We start from the raw sequence: 13040 nt of genomic DNA on the forward strand, positions 1-13040 counted from the left end.
TACAAATGAAGTGAGTACTAATAGACTGAACGACGGTGAAGGTAAATACCCACCAATTAGAAATACAACAATGACTGAGCAATGCACGCCAATCAGGCCTGCGAAGAGGACGACGGTCCCCGGCCACCACCACTACCACCGGCTGTTCCACTCCCACTCGCCTCGCCTAAACAGAACCCCAGGAAGTTAGCACTGGACAGGGGTAGTAGGACAAAAGAGATGCATACTCTGCGAAAGAATCGCCAACTCCTCTTCTCCAATTTCGTCAAAGAAGTTATCATAGTCTTCTTCTTCCTCTCCAGCCGGTTCCCCAGCATCTGGCTGGGAAGGCGGGGGTGGCTGAGCAGTATCGACAATCTTCTTAATCTTGGCGAGGTACTCGAGGCCCAGGGCAACCGTCTCGCGGAAGCTACGATCCGTCGGCTTCGCGATGAACTTGTCCAGGGCCATAAAGAAGATATAGTACTGTCATTTACGCGTAAATTAAGTTAGGCGGGGACAAATTGAATCAGAAACATACCTCCGCATTAGTTCTGCTACCGTCAAGGTCATCGACCTTGGAAAGCCAGACCGCGTCCTTGAATTTCTCGTACAACTTCTTCCCATGGAACCGTCCAAACGGAACGACAAATTCCATGTAATGCGTGTCCATATACTCAAGAAGGCCCTTGCGGTACCTCTCGAACGCGTCTCTGTAGCCAGGATAATTCTACGACGCGTCTCTCGCGGTCAACAACGCGCTGCTTATAACGAGCTGAAAACATACTCACCGCTTTGGTACTGCAATAATCCAAATAACCCCATCGAATCGCGTTTATCTTCTGGTTCTGCTTGATACCAGCAGGCATAACATAGCCGCCAGCCTCAAGACCATAGAACCAATAATCGGGGTGGTCCTTGTTCTGAAGAGCGCCGTTGGGGTTTGTAGGATCCGCGTCGTGTTGCAAAAGCGGGGGCCCTTCCGCTAGAGGCGCTGGTGCTTCTTTCCTAGGTCCTTTATCGACAACTGGGGCGGCCGCTTTCTTTGTCGTCGTTTTCTTCGATTTAGTGGTGGACTTGGTCGTCGTGGACTTTCGTCTGCCGTAACCGCCGTAAGGTCGGTACCCCCATCCATACCCACCGTACCCGCCATATCCCCCGCCGTAGTGTCCGCCGTATCCACTGTATCCGAAGCGTCGCATAGCGATCTCTGAAAGGTTAGCAAGAGCCCAAGGTATATGCGCTGGCTACTCAGGGCAGAGGGGGCGCGTCGGCGGTCGCGACCAGAGATCTCGCAGTTTTCCCACCGTTGTCAAAATGGGCGCTTACGTGAGGCGATCAATATAGCGCCCTGTCACTGCCACTGCCAGGGCCTCGAGATTGTCCGGGACATACAAATACAAGATTGAATGAAAGGGGGAGAGGAGCGACAGGTCCGATGGAAGCTGAAAAGCCTCGGAAATAAATAGTAAGGTTCACATGGCCGTACATAGATGCGCATTCAACTGAACAGTTTCTATAGTCAGCGATCTATCTAATCCGGCGAGAAAGGGCGCGACTTACAATCTCCACTGAGGCTTTGGATTTCCAACAGATTGCTTTGGAACCTGCTCTCCCGATCGGCGAGTTCTGCCAGATAGAGTTGGACGCGGTGTCCCTTCTTTGTTCGATTTTGCAGGAGGGTTCGAAATACGAGGCGAACGACGAGGAGTATTGGGAGCCGAGGCTGAAGTGCTAGCAGTTGGCTCCTCGCCGCGCTTCAGAACCCTTCGAATCGGTGGAACGGAAACAATTCCCTGCTGTTCGTTCAGCGGGGGATTCTTTCGCCTTGGAGGCGTCGCTAGAGGATCAGGCTGAGCATTTCGAGGGGGTGGTGTCGCGCGCCGAGCCTCTTCAGCATGATCTGCGGGATTCAGGCGTGCGGCGCGTTCTGTCTCAGTTGCTGTAACGGTATGCGCCTCCGAACCTGAGTCCCTGTCGAGATCGCGCACTTGGATGTTACCCAGGTTGGCGACGAGGGAACTGAGCACGTCGTCGTCCTCGCCACCATCCCTATCACTGCGCGTCGTCGAAGATGGAGGAGGCTGAGCCTCGACCAGTGGGATACCTGAACGCAGCGAGCGCATGATTTCTTGCCTGCTGTACCGGGTCATGGAGTGGATGGATCGAGGTTCGTTTTTGAAACGATCGAATGCCGCCCAGAAGAATCGATACTACCCAAGTTGCGTTTCGAATCAGCAAACAACCACCTGTGCAAAGGAAAGGAAACATACCTTTCCACCAGTAGGGGTACTAACCCAGTTCATCGAGCTACGCTATGTATATAAAGAGACCGATCAGGCGTTGAATGAGGCCAGGGTATCCCTACGTACCTCTCCTCCTTGATGCGTTCTCATCCAGGTTCGCTGTGGGCTTTCCATGTACTGCTCCCAGCCATCCCATCCCGGATGGTTATAGGCCTGGAACAACGTCCTCTCCCGGAACTTCTCGCCGAAAACAATGACGAAATCTTCGTAATGATCAACAACCCATGCCCAGAGGCCCTCTTCGTAGTTCCTAATCGCAACATGCAAACTGCACCTGCACTGTAAGCGCATCAGTAACGTCAATGAGCGATGTGAGAATAGGTCACTTACCGTATCGGCATGCTCCCTGGTAGAATAATCCAGGTAGCCAATACTGACATCGCGAATTCGTTGGCCTCTGTTCTTCCCAAAGGCCAGCACGTAGCCACCGGCGTTGGCTCCGTACCACCAATAGAAAGCATGGTCTCTATCGTGAGTAGCCGAGGCAAGCGAGCTTTCGGGAATATCCTCTTCTTCGATGAGAAGAGGGCCCCTCCTGTCCAATGGACCCGGCGACTCGGGTCGTCCCCAGCTGCTAATCGAGGACTCTTGTGAGGAGGTCCATTGCGACATGATCGAGTTAGGGGCAAAAGGTGGGATGTGATGACTGCTTGGCTGGAGAGGTGGTGGAAATGATAGCTACATATCCTGGTCGCTTTGGGATTTAAGGCATCCTTCGACTCGCCATTTGCCGGTAACTGTCTGTCGCGAACAGTTTGACATAACACCCACAGCCGCTGACAATCCGAATGGAACAGCCCAACTTGAACAGCAGTTATTTTTAACCCTTCGAGAACATGGGTGAGTTTGGGCGATCTAGATTCTGAAGTCCTAGGTAAGTTGCTTAACGATTTCCCCTGGGAGACAAGACTCGATCGGTCGACACCAATAAAGAATGTAGGGGGAAAGTCTTTCTCGAGAGTTCCATACTATCGCTGACCCGCCAAGTCCCCGGTTAACCCACAGTGACTGTGCGAAAGCGTGTTCTTATCAATAGACGTACGGCACGACATGATGAAGGAGAGACTTACCTGAAGCCGTAATGTCGCCACCTTCTCGACCTAGATGCGGTGCTGATACAAGGGCAACCCAATTAGAAAGTGTGAATCCCTTGTCCAGAGATAGCTAACATGCCCCAGCTATTGTGACTGTTTTGGACCGCTTCTTGTTTTCATCCTGTGCCTGTTCACGACAGTTGTTGGCGGTATGAATGGGGCAAGGTAAAGTTCAGAGCCTCCTTGTGATCCGCGTTCATCCAAAGAAGACATGGTTAGTCTCATGAGCATAGAAGTGCCGGGAGAAAACAGCGTCCTTCATCAGATGAAGCGTGTTCTTTTGACTTGTTGGATATTATTCCAGACATGGGACTGATGATGCGGGGTGTAGTGGTGGCAGGCGCAAGTATTCCCGGCATGTGACACAGCAGATAGCAATTTCCAAGGGACAGAGAAGCTATGTCTGGGATAAATCAAGTACCACGAGGAGCCAGAGTCAGACCGACATTTCTTTCGACGAACAAGGGTGAGGAATACGCACCTTCAGAAAGTCCCTCCCAAAGCCGTCGCAAGATAAAGAGTCCGTCGTCCCATTTCCTCATCTGCTGAGCCACACGGAGGTTTCAAGATAGTCTCCTGGACCTTCGAGTTCTTTAAATCAGTCGCTAAAGGGTCAAGTTCTCGTCGTCGTTGCGAGGACAAGGCGGTTATGCAGGCGTTCGTCGTTCAAGACGCGATGGCGGTTCTGTTCGTGCCGCGAGTTGCCGAAGAGACTTCCCACGAGCCACCTGTGATTAAGCGCTCAGAACTCCATGGCACGGGCACTTCATCGAGGTAAAAATTGTCAGTCACGATTACAATTTATGTGCAGGTAAAAAACTAGAGGTTAGATACAGCTACAACGACTCGGACACGAGAAGCAATATCAGACAAGCAAGAAGATCGAAAACGATATACGCGATGTAAACTAAATCACACCAAGACTCTTCACCGAATGAGAGGCTGGAGGGTGGGTACAACTACAATGAAGCAAACAACAAGCAATAGAGACGCAAGAAGATCGAAGCAAAATATACGTACAAAAAAAATAAGAAGCAAATCAAAACACCTCTTCACCAGACGCCTTGCTAAGCGCACGAACAGCACCAGACGAAACATTCTTCGCATCATCAAACTCATGCAACACAGCCGCATAGTTGATATTCCTCGCCTTTGCCTTGATCTGGAGGAGTGTCGAAAACGCAACAGACCACGCAAATTGAGAACCAGCGGTTTTACCCATGCTGTAAGCGCAAGACGCTTTGACTTCCTCCAGGTTCGTGATGATCTCGTTGGAATTAGGGATGGGCTCCCTGAGCTTCCGCGCCGCAGCCAACATGATGTCGTCCTGGTCAGATTTGTTGCTGGCACCACGGGATGCTTTGGCCTTGGAAGGCGAGTCGCTGTATTCCTGGTATTGCGCCTGGGACATCTGCTTGGCAACCTGGGCGCCAAAAAGAACCTCTGCCTCTTCAACATGCCGCCGCACACGTTCAAGTTCTTCTTCGAACAGTTGCCCTGTTAACTTATTCTCGAGCTTGAGTCTTCGAGCAAGATCGGCGACAGTGTTGTAAGGCGCCAGAAGGTCTGAATCCTTCCTCACAGCCTTGTTCTGAGGCCCAACTTGATCATTGAATATTTGGAACATTTCGTCCTTGATGCGCCTTCCAGCTATTTTGAGTTCCTTCAAAACGCCAAAGGCGTCTGGCTTCCGCCCGTAAAGGCGCTGATCCCGATCGAAGGCTGATTGCTTCAGGCGAAGACCCGACTTACTCGCGTCCAAGATGGTGTTGAAGCTAAGGGACGGACAGGGTCAATACGCGGATACATAGCTGAAGGCGTCGCAACTCCTTACATATAGGCGAGCCGGATAGCTTCAGGGTGCGCATAGCCGAGGTTGGCTACCGCATTGTCGTGGAACATAGAGTACAGACCGGTCCGTGACGACTTGAGGTTACCAAGGAGGACACGGAGATACTCCTTTGCAGCTTCCTCCGGCCTCTTCGTCAACATCCTCTTACAGAAGTCGACTACTTTCTCGACCTCGCTTTCAAAGTCATCCATAAGATTGTCCGGCGCAGTGCACAGAGATTTGTTCTCAAAATGTTCAACGAGCGGGGATTCCTTGAATATATGGACAACATCTGGCAGCGCAAATGCACATGTCAGGGAGTATACGTGTCAATTGATCAGAGAACCCACCGCCGTCCATGTCTCCGCCACTCAGCAAGCTCGCAAGACTGTTGGTCTTACCGCGAGCGGAGAATATCACTACATCCGTCCAGCCGGCCAATTCAGGAACATCGACGGCCGTGACCTGTAGTTATCGTGAGCTCGTGAGTTCGAATCAGATACAGCTATTCAGTACCTTTTGCAGGTCTGAAGGCAACCGGAGCGGATATCTTCCTACCTACAATACGAGGGGATTCAGGTCAGTGAAGAAAGGCAACCCCAGCAAACATACATCTACCCACCACCACGGGCCCAGTGATAACCTCGAACGGCAGATCCGTCTCAGGATCCTTCATGGGCTGAGAAGACCTATAATAAATTTCACCCTCCTTGAGGACACCAAGCGGATCGGTCACAGCAGACCCGGCAGGATGTCGCATCGGAGCGACAGCAAACGGGTCCGGAATGACGAATGCAGAAACAGATTCCTTCAAAGGAATCCTATATTTCTCAATGGCGGTGTTAATCGTGGTTTTGATCGCCGTCTTCAAGTTCTCTTGCAGAATCATGCATTCCTGAGGACGGAATCCAGCCTGAAGCATAGCACAGATCTTTTCGTGAAAGACGAGAGGGGCTAGGGCCAGGGGTAAGTACTGCGACATTAATTATTGAGATCGTGGGGGCTTACCGCCGCTATACGGATTCCTCCCAGTATATGTGGCAGGTCCAGAATCCGCAGCATCCTCATCATCGTCGTCTTCCGACGCGTCGACATCTTCATGCTTCCATTGCGCCCTCTGGAACCCAAGCGCCCGACTGGCACTCGCTGCAATCCTCGCATTTCTCGCACCGGTCAAGCCCCCAGCCTTGGCCACCGAGTTCCACAACACAACCATGTTGTTCCAGTCCAACAAGGGCATAACGTCCTCTTTCAAACCGTCCTCAAACAAGCGGATTAGGGTCTCCGCCGTAATCCCATTGTGGTGGAAGTTGAGGACGGTTTGCTGGGAGAGCGCGCTGCCTATATAGGGTCGGGAGGGGCCGAGGAGCTCAAAGATGCGGTGTGCACGGTCGAGGCAGGGGTTTTTGATTTTGTTTTGGGAGGCTCGGATCCAGATGCGAGGAGTAGGAGATTCGTCAGTCGGGTGACGAATCCACATACCCTTCGCGCCATCGATACGACCCTGAATGCCAGTAGGCGGATACTCGTATCCCATGTGCTTGGTGATGATGCGAAGGGCGGCGAGGTTGATGAAACCACAACCATCGGTCATAGTCTTCTCTGCTGGGGCGCCTGGCTTGCCCTTAGGCCAATCGGCAGAATCTGAGTGGAGGTGTCAGGTAGGCGGATCGTTCTAGCAAAACGTGGCTTACAGATATCGTCGATGAAGAAGATCGAATCTGGTTCGAACTCGACGGTTGGCACCGAGTTGGACAAGCCAAGCGCAAAACGAGTTACAAACTTGGAGATGGCCTAGACGGGAGAATCTGCAACTGAACCTCGATGCATGACCAAGAGAAACGTACCTGTCTGAAATTGTAGATCATCGGATTATGCCATTCCATGAATTGAATAAAGGAAAGGCGAAGATGGTCCGCACACCACTTTTGCGGGGTGCGATCGTAGTTCTCGTTCGTTTCTACCATGTAGACACTCTCATCCTTGGTGTGGAAGGGTACAAAGACCCTTCCAAGAAGGACAAACTTCCGAGAAAGGAATTCGATAATTTCTTCCTTCTCCTCGGGTGAGTTGAGAAGCTTGTCGGAGACCTTCAGCTGGAGAATATGTCGTGATCCAACATACCGCGCGAAGCGATGTGATCTCCGGTTCTCCATTGGCTCGAGGGATACTCTATATCCAGCTCGCTTATCCAACTTGACGAGTCTAGCGACCTGTTGCACTTGTCCTCCATGCCAGTTCTCCACGCCTTCCCAACTCCCACCCAAGCCCAAACGACGTTCAGGAGCTTCGCGCGTGGCCTTCTCCTCCCGATCGAGCTCCTTCCTATACGAGCGATAAGCCGGGGCTTGGACAGCGAGAGTGAAGGACCTACCAAAGAGCGATAGAAGTTCCGCTGGAGATGCTCTTCCCCATAATTTGAGGAACGTTGGGCGCGATTTCTGTGTTGGAGCCGACGAGTTTAGGGATTCGTGTCATAACATCTTCCCATGTCCAAAACCCTTTCAAGACACCACGAGCCAGTTCCCACTGCGTACCCCATTCGACTCTGGCTCTGTCGAGCAGCTCCAAGACAGCGGGATTGTACTCGACGATGAAATGCGGCTCCAGTGCTTCACCGAGTGGTAGCGATAAAAATTCCTGGACCGCAGTCACGTCCGAATTGATATCCGTCTCCAAAAGCTTATCGCTGATGGCGAGCTTGGAAAGGGCAACCTCGAGTTCTTCAACTCGAGTCATGGCAGGTGTGACAGTTGCAACAGATGGAACTGCGCGTCGTTTGGCAGGAGAGTTGCTCGATTTCGATTGAATAGGCTTTTGCAAACGCGGGCTACTGTTGGGAATGTTGGGACGCCTCAGAAATGCGGATGCACTTTCAACCGGAAAGAGGGGCATTACAGGGCCCTTGCCTTTGTACGAAGAGCCGATCGAGTGGGAACTCTCACTCGATGACGGAATAGTCGACATCGAAGTCCCTCGAGATGAAAGGGGACTGATATCGGACTCCACGTCAGCTGCGATACCCATGTCAGCTGGTGCTCATATTCCGAGGAGTTTGACTCACTGCTTTCGTATTCAGAATCAGTGTCCCTGATAGTGTAGGATCTCTGTTCCAATTAGCTAAGAAAGAACATTCGACATTATGAGTACTACTCACGGTTGGTCGAGAAGACGACGGAGTCCCAAAAGCAGAACGACTAAGAGGCGGTTGACCTGGTAGAAAGAGTTTCAATACAGGAGCAGCGTCGATGGGCAAACCAACGTACGTGTCTTCTCAGGGCTGCTCAGCAGCTCAAGCGTGGTTGAAATCGAGCTGATCGCGCTCGACGACACGGATGAGGCAGCAACCATAGACAAAAGCTTCGGATATGGCCGTCCTGCACTCTTGCCTAGTCATTGACTTAGATGGATCCATGAAAGACGCGCTCAAAGACATACCCTGCAAGGGTGAGCCAAAAGTTGCATCGTTCGACCTGGTTTGCTTCATGGGTGTTGGGGATTCGGGGGATGAAGCAACAGCTGGTTGCTTTCCCTTCAAAGGCGTCGTAAGAGATTCCTCTGTTTGGCATTAGCCAAGCTCAAAGCGACTCCGACTGCCCACCTACCAGACATCGAGCTGATTTGCTCCCACCATTCTTGGTCTTCGGGGTCGAGATCAGAGTAGGAGTCCGTTGTGTCACCCAGTGACTATAAAACGAGTCAGACAAGAGACCAAGGCAGCAGAAAGGTCCCAGACCTTCTTTCGCATCCCTGTGCCCATTCAATAGTCAGTTATAGCCAAGATTCCGTTCAAGTTGGTATCGTCGTCGTGGGGGTATTCAGGTAACCGGGGTATCGATTAGAGCAGTTCAAATGCGCAGCAGTCCAGAAGAAGATCAAGTAGATAAGCCTAGGGCGGCTAAAGCCATAAATGAAAGGGCCTTCGCCGTCGTCACTGTCACATTCAAAGGACCAAAATGTCCAAAAACCGCGAACCATCACGAACCTTCGCCGCGTCCCCGGGCTCCCGGGCCACGCGCCGTGACAGGCCCGGGCGTGACAGAGTTTCACGTGATCGTGACGGCGCGTTCGGCCTGGGAGGGGCGTGACAATCGCTTGAGTTTGGACCACCGCCGCCAGAACACATTCATGCAGAGAACTTCGCCGGCCATGTACACTTCATCAGCAGTCCAACGAGCGAAACGACGAACACACAAGACTGAGCTCACCGAGGAACAGAAACAGGAGATCAAGGAGGCCTTTGAGCTGTTCGACACCGACAAGGATGGCTGCATAGACTATCACGAGCTCAAGGTCGCAATGCGGGCGCTGGGATTCGATATGAAGAAGGCGGAGGTGCTGAAGATTCTGAGAGACCACGACAAAACCGGTCAGAATCTCATGGATTTTGAAGACTTTGCCAAAGTCAGTGAGTAATTGTTTCCAATTTGATTCATTTTGCGCCCGAGGCTGACTGCTGTGGATAGTGAGCGATAAAATCCAAGCACGCGACCCAATAGAAGAAATTCGACGCGCGTTCCAGCTCTTTGACGACGACCAAACGGGAAAGATCAGTCTCCGCAATCTGCGACGCGTGGCGAAGGACATTGGCGACCGGTTAGAGGATGACGAGCTGTAAGTTTTCGTTGCCTGTCCGCGTAGTTCTGGCTGAATGGTTTGCCACAGACAAGCCATGATCGACGAGTTCGACCTCGATGGCGACGGCGAAATCAACGAACAAGAATTCCTGGCTATCATGACCGACGAAGCCTAGTTCTTTGTTCAGACTGCCCTCCCCGTCCCACTCTATCACCCATCTCCCAACGGACTGTTCTTGTTGTATCCTTGTTTAGTCGCTATCGCTTTTGTTGTTTCATTTCCCCTCGGTGAGTTCGCATGCCTTTGTCTCTCGGGATACCTGAAACTCACCCACCGACAGGCTTGTACATTCTGGGCTCTACGCAACTGCATCCTTATATACAGAACCAAGTAATATTACGCAAATCCCGCTACTTCTTCGCTACACCGTCGACTATGAATTGATCCAACCTCTCGCCCACAGTCTGCTTCACCCAGCCCACCAGTGCTTCCGTCATGAACCCTAGTTCCTCTTGCTCCGTCACGATATGCACGGAACGAAGATTCACCAAGCCTTTCACCCAATTCTGAAACGCTTCGGCCACATAGGTGGATTTAATCCAGCCGCCGTACTCACTCATTAATCCCTTGTCTACAACTATCACGAGGCTCGCAATACGTCCACCCCAGTCCCCCATCGCCTGCTGACATCGCCTCAACCACTGTAACGAAAGCACCGGCGTGTATACCTTCAACGTGATGGGGAATGGCAAGGTGCTCTTGGGAACAAGGAGACCATCCAGTTCACCCCAAAGCGTGTCTTCCGTCGACGACATGCTTCCCTCGTAATGTGGGCGAAGCACAACTGTCAGCCGCTCGAGCTTGGGGAAGTGGTGGGAGTGGCCATGGGTGTAGAAAGTGTGTTTGAACCACAAGTCAGGAACACTGAGTTCGAGGAGGCGGGGGAGTGTCGGACAGGCATGTTTCGTTTCATCCACGTCTTGCAATCGTGGGACCATTAATTGGTGGATAGTCAAGGTGGTCAAATTCTGAAACGAGTTTAACCACCTGGTTAGGTTCTCTAGGTTCCCTCTTGCAGACACCACGCCTAGTTCCAGCTTCTGGAGGTTCTGCGCTGTCGATTGGGCGAGGAGATAGAGTGATGCATCGAACAGGAGATACCATATGTTGAGATTGGCTATCGAGAGGCTTTGGATTGACGACGCCAATAAGGCGGAGTAGGTCCACTGAACGAGTGGAGGGTGGAGCAAACTGGGATGGTTGACGATATGAGAGGTGGTCGAACCCATGGTAAGATGCCGCAGCTTTGTGTTCTTCCGCGCTCCCTCAGATATGAGGGAGAGGGCAACTGGCTTCCGGTTGACTGGCTCGAACTGAAAAAGAGGGGAAGTCTCGCAATTGCTGAGTCTTGGCTTGTACCTGTATCGCCCATACTTGCCGAGCACGCTGGCCATCGAGTCCGGATCGTCCTGTTTCAGCAGCTTGAGATGGCCCAGCGCACTCCGAACGCGAGTTGCCGTAGTCGAGTACAACCAACTGAATGGCGATGAATAGAACGAGGTGAAGTAGGACGCCTCGTTATTCGACGCCTGGACCTCCAGCGACTCGCAACCTCGTTCGAGGATGGCATTCAGCAGTCTACCCCAGCTCTCCGCTTCCCATTGCAGCAGGTAATGATAATCCTCGAGGTCAAGGTCAGAATGCCATGGTACAGGCCACCCGCGATACGTGCACACGATCACAACCTTTCTGACCCTCTCCAATGGCAAGATCGCCGCTGTCAACCTCCCAACCTGGTCCGGCAAGCCGCCTGGGAGCAGGACCAATCTACCTGGTCTCTCTGGTAGACTCGATGGGTACGAATGCAAAGTAAGCGTGCAAACCAGCTCCTCTGTGGAGCGCACGAAGAAGGGAAGTCGGAGTGCTGTTACGGCGTCGTAGATTCTGCCTGTTGGCGCTGTGGGTGGGAAGTGCAGTGCGATCCGTTTCTCGGGTTCTGGAACGCCCATGTTGGAGAGATAGAGGTTGAGGCATATGTGGTAAAGGTATCTGGATGTGTGCGCCAGTCTGAAAAGCATCTCGTTGGAGAGAGACGCCCGGGATACCAGGATATCCCTCCACACTTCAGGCGGGATCCTGGAGAAGGCGCTGGTTCGTTGCTCGGAGACAGTCACTATGTTCTGTATGAGACTTTGCGACCATGTTCATAGTTCACTCGAATCTTACTTGAGTGGTCGAGTTGAAGCTATGCCACGAACGACAGTCGAAGCCTACCGTCAGGAGGCTGTACATCCCGGAGAATTCAGATAAGGTTCTACAGATCCCGTGGACGTGGATGATACTGCCAGATGCACACTGCATGGGATTGCTTCTACACTTGGCGTTATTCTCGTCTGCACATCATGTTGGTCACCTCCCTAACCCTTAATGGTTAGAGCGAGCACTACTCAACCCACCCTACAAACCCAGGTCATGGCTACCAAGTTGGCCCTCCAAGTCGGAGACAACCTCGAGCCACTCCTCGCCGTCCCTCTCCCTTCCAACCGCTAAAAATAAGAATTGAAAGACACCAGAGTTCCATTTGACTATAATTTATAATAAATGCGCGTTGAATCTAGACTTTTGACTTCGTATACCAGTCACAAGATAAGGGTATGTAACGACAGAGATGAGATAAAGCTTGCGAGAATGCACTTTGGACGCAAGGCTGAACGTGATTATAAGTACTTTGTGTTCGTTCGAAGGGACTTCCCCGCTCGCCGAGAGAATGAGGGAACAAGGAGGGAGCTTGAAGCTGAAGAGATGTGCGTCGCGAGATGTATATGCCTTCCATATCATACCGAGAAAACAAATAAAAAAGAAGAAAATTTGAATGCACATTTGAATCGACAAAACATCCAAAACAAGGTAAGGACCAAGGGACCGATCCCCCAATGAAAGCACAAAAAATAACAACAATGGTCTTGCACAGCGAGGTCGAGAAAAATAAACAAAAAGACAGTGAGTGATTAAAAGCGATTAGAGACTAGTAATGAAGAAGAAAGGGGGTGGAAGCAAAATAAGTAGTAGTAAGTGGTAGTAATAGAGAACCAAGAAAAATGCATACGATAGCGACGAAATATATGCCCAAAGGAAGACAACAATCAACAGTTGACATGCATAAGGAAGGGGGAAGCGATATAATGTCAATGTTCAAGTTTCCTCGAGATGATGATTATCGCAGCGGACACGACGTGGAAGAGCAAGAAGGGA

General features: G+C 51.5%; 6 protein-coding genes across 6 annotated transcripts; 2 read left to right on the forward strand and 4 right to left on the reverse strand.

Moving 5' to 3' along the window:
- Window positions 1–53: 53 nt before the first annotated feature.
- CC1G_13758 (hypothetical protein) lies at window positions 54–1214 on the reverse strand. Its single transcript, XM_002912180.1, has 4 exons — window positions 771–1214; window positions 521–709; window positions 228–465; window positions 54–166 (listed from the first exon to the last, which is right to left on the reverse strand). The coding sequence occupies exons 1-4, from the start codon at window positions 1179–1181 to the stop codon at window positions 93–95; spliced, it is 912 nt and encodes a 303-aa protein (XP_002912226.1). The 5' UTR covers window positions 1182–1214; the 3' UTR covers window positions 54–92.
- Window positions 1215–1337: 123 nt separating this feature from the next.
- On the reverse strand, window positions 1338–2921 carry CC1G_13759 (hypothetical protein). The gene is made up of 5 exons (XM_002912181.1): window positions 2616–2921; window positions 2352–2564; window positions 2253–2294; window positions 1543–2192; window positions 1338–1484 (listed from the first exon to the last, which is right to left on the reverse strand). The coding sequence occupies exons 1-5, from the start codon at window positions 2895–2897 to the stop codon at window positions 1481–1483; spliced, it is 1191 nt and encodes a 396-aa protein (XP_002912227.1). The 5' UTR covers window positions 2898–2921; the 3' UTR covers window positions 1338–1480.
- Window positions 2922–4418: 1497 nt separating this feature from the next.
- Window positions 4419–8822, reverse strand: CC1G_00651 (hypothetical protein; the record flags this gene model as incomplete). Its single annotated transcript, XM_001829420.2, has 14 exons — window positions 4419–5101; window positions 5132–5154; window positions 5214–5502; window positions 5561–5675; window positions 5833–6164; window positions 6219–6854; window positions 6905–7004; window positions 7058–7580; window positions 7711–8224; window positions 8275–8317; window positions 8368–8423; window positions 8477–8587; window positions 8649–8768; window positions 8816–8822. 14 exons carry the CDS (start codon window positions 8820–8822, stop codon window positions 4419–4421), a joined length of 3552 nt encoding a protein of 1183 aa, XP_001829472.2.
- Window positions 8823–9342: 520 nt separating this feature from the next.
- On the forward strand, window positions 9343–10199 carry CC1G_00652 (centrin 3). The gene is made up of 4 exons (XM_001829421.2): window positions 9343–9618; window positions 9677–9824; window positions 9876–10075; window positions 10129–10199. Exons 1-3 carry the CDS (start codon window positions 9360–9362, stop codon window positions 9961–9963), a joined length of 495 nt encoding a protein of 164 aa, XP_001829473.1. The 5' UTR covers window positions 9343–9359; the 3' UTR covers window positions 9964–10075; window positions 10129–10199.
- CC1G_00653 (hypothetical protein) lies at window positions 10199–11797 on the reverse strand (the record flags this gene model as incomplete). Its single annotated transcript, XM_001829422.1, has 1 exon — window positions 10199–11797. One exon carries the CDS (start codon window positions 11795–11797, stop codon window positions 10199–10201), a length of 1599 nt encoding a protein of 532 aa, XP_001829474.1.
- A 592-nt stretch (window positions 11798–12389) lies between these two features.
- Window positions 12390–12817, forward strand: CC1G_13760 (hypothetical protein; the record flags this gene model as incomplete). Its single annotated transcript, XM_002912182.1, has 2 exons — window positions 12390–12592; window positions 12811–12817. The coding sequence occupies 2 exons, from the start codon at window positions 12390–12392 to the stop codon at window positions 12815–12817; spliced, it is 210 nt and encodes a 69-aa protein (XP_002912228.1).
- Between the last annotated feature and the right edge of the window lie 223 nt (window positions 12818–13040).

The sequence above is a fragment of the Coprinopsis cinerea genome (genome assembly GCF_000182895.1).
Source record: "Coprinopsis cinerea okayama7#130 chromosome 1 map unlocalized cont3.1, whole genome shotgun sequence".
NCBI classification, from domain to species: domain Eukaryota; kingdom Fungi; phylum Basidiomycota; class Agaricomycetes; order Agaricales; family Psathyrellaceae; genus Coprinopsis; species Coprinopsis cinerea.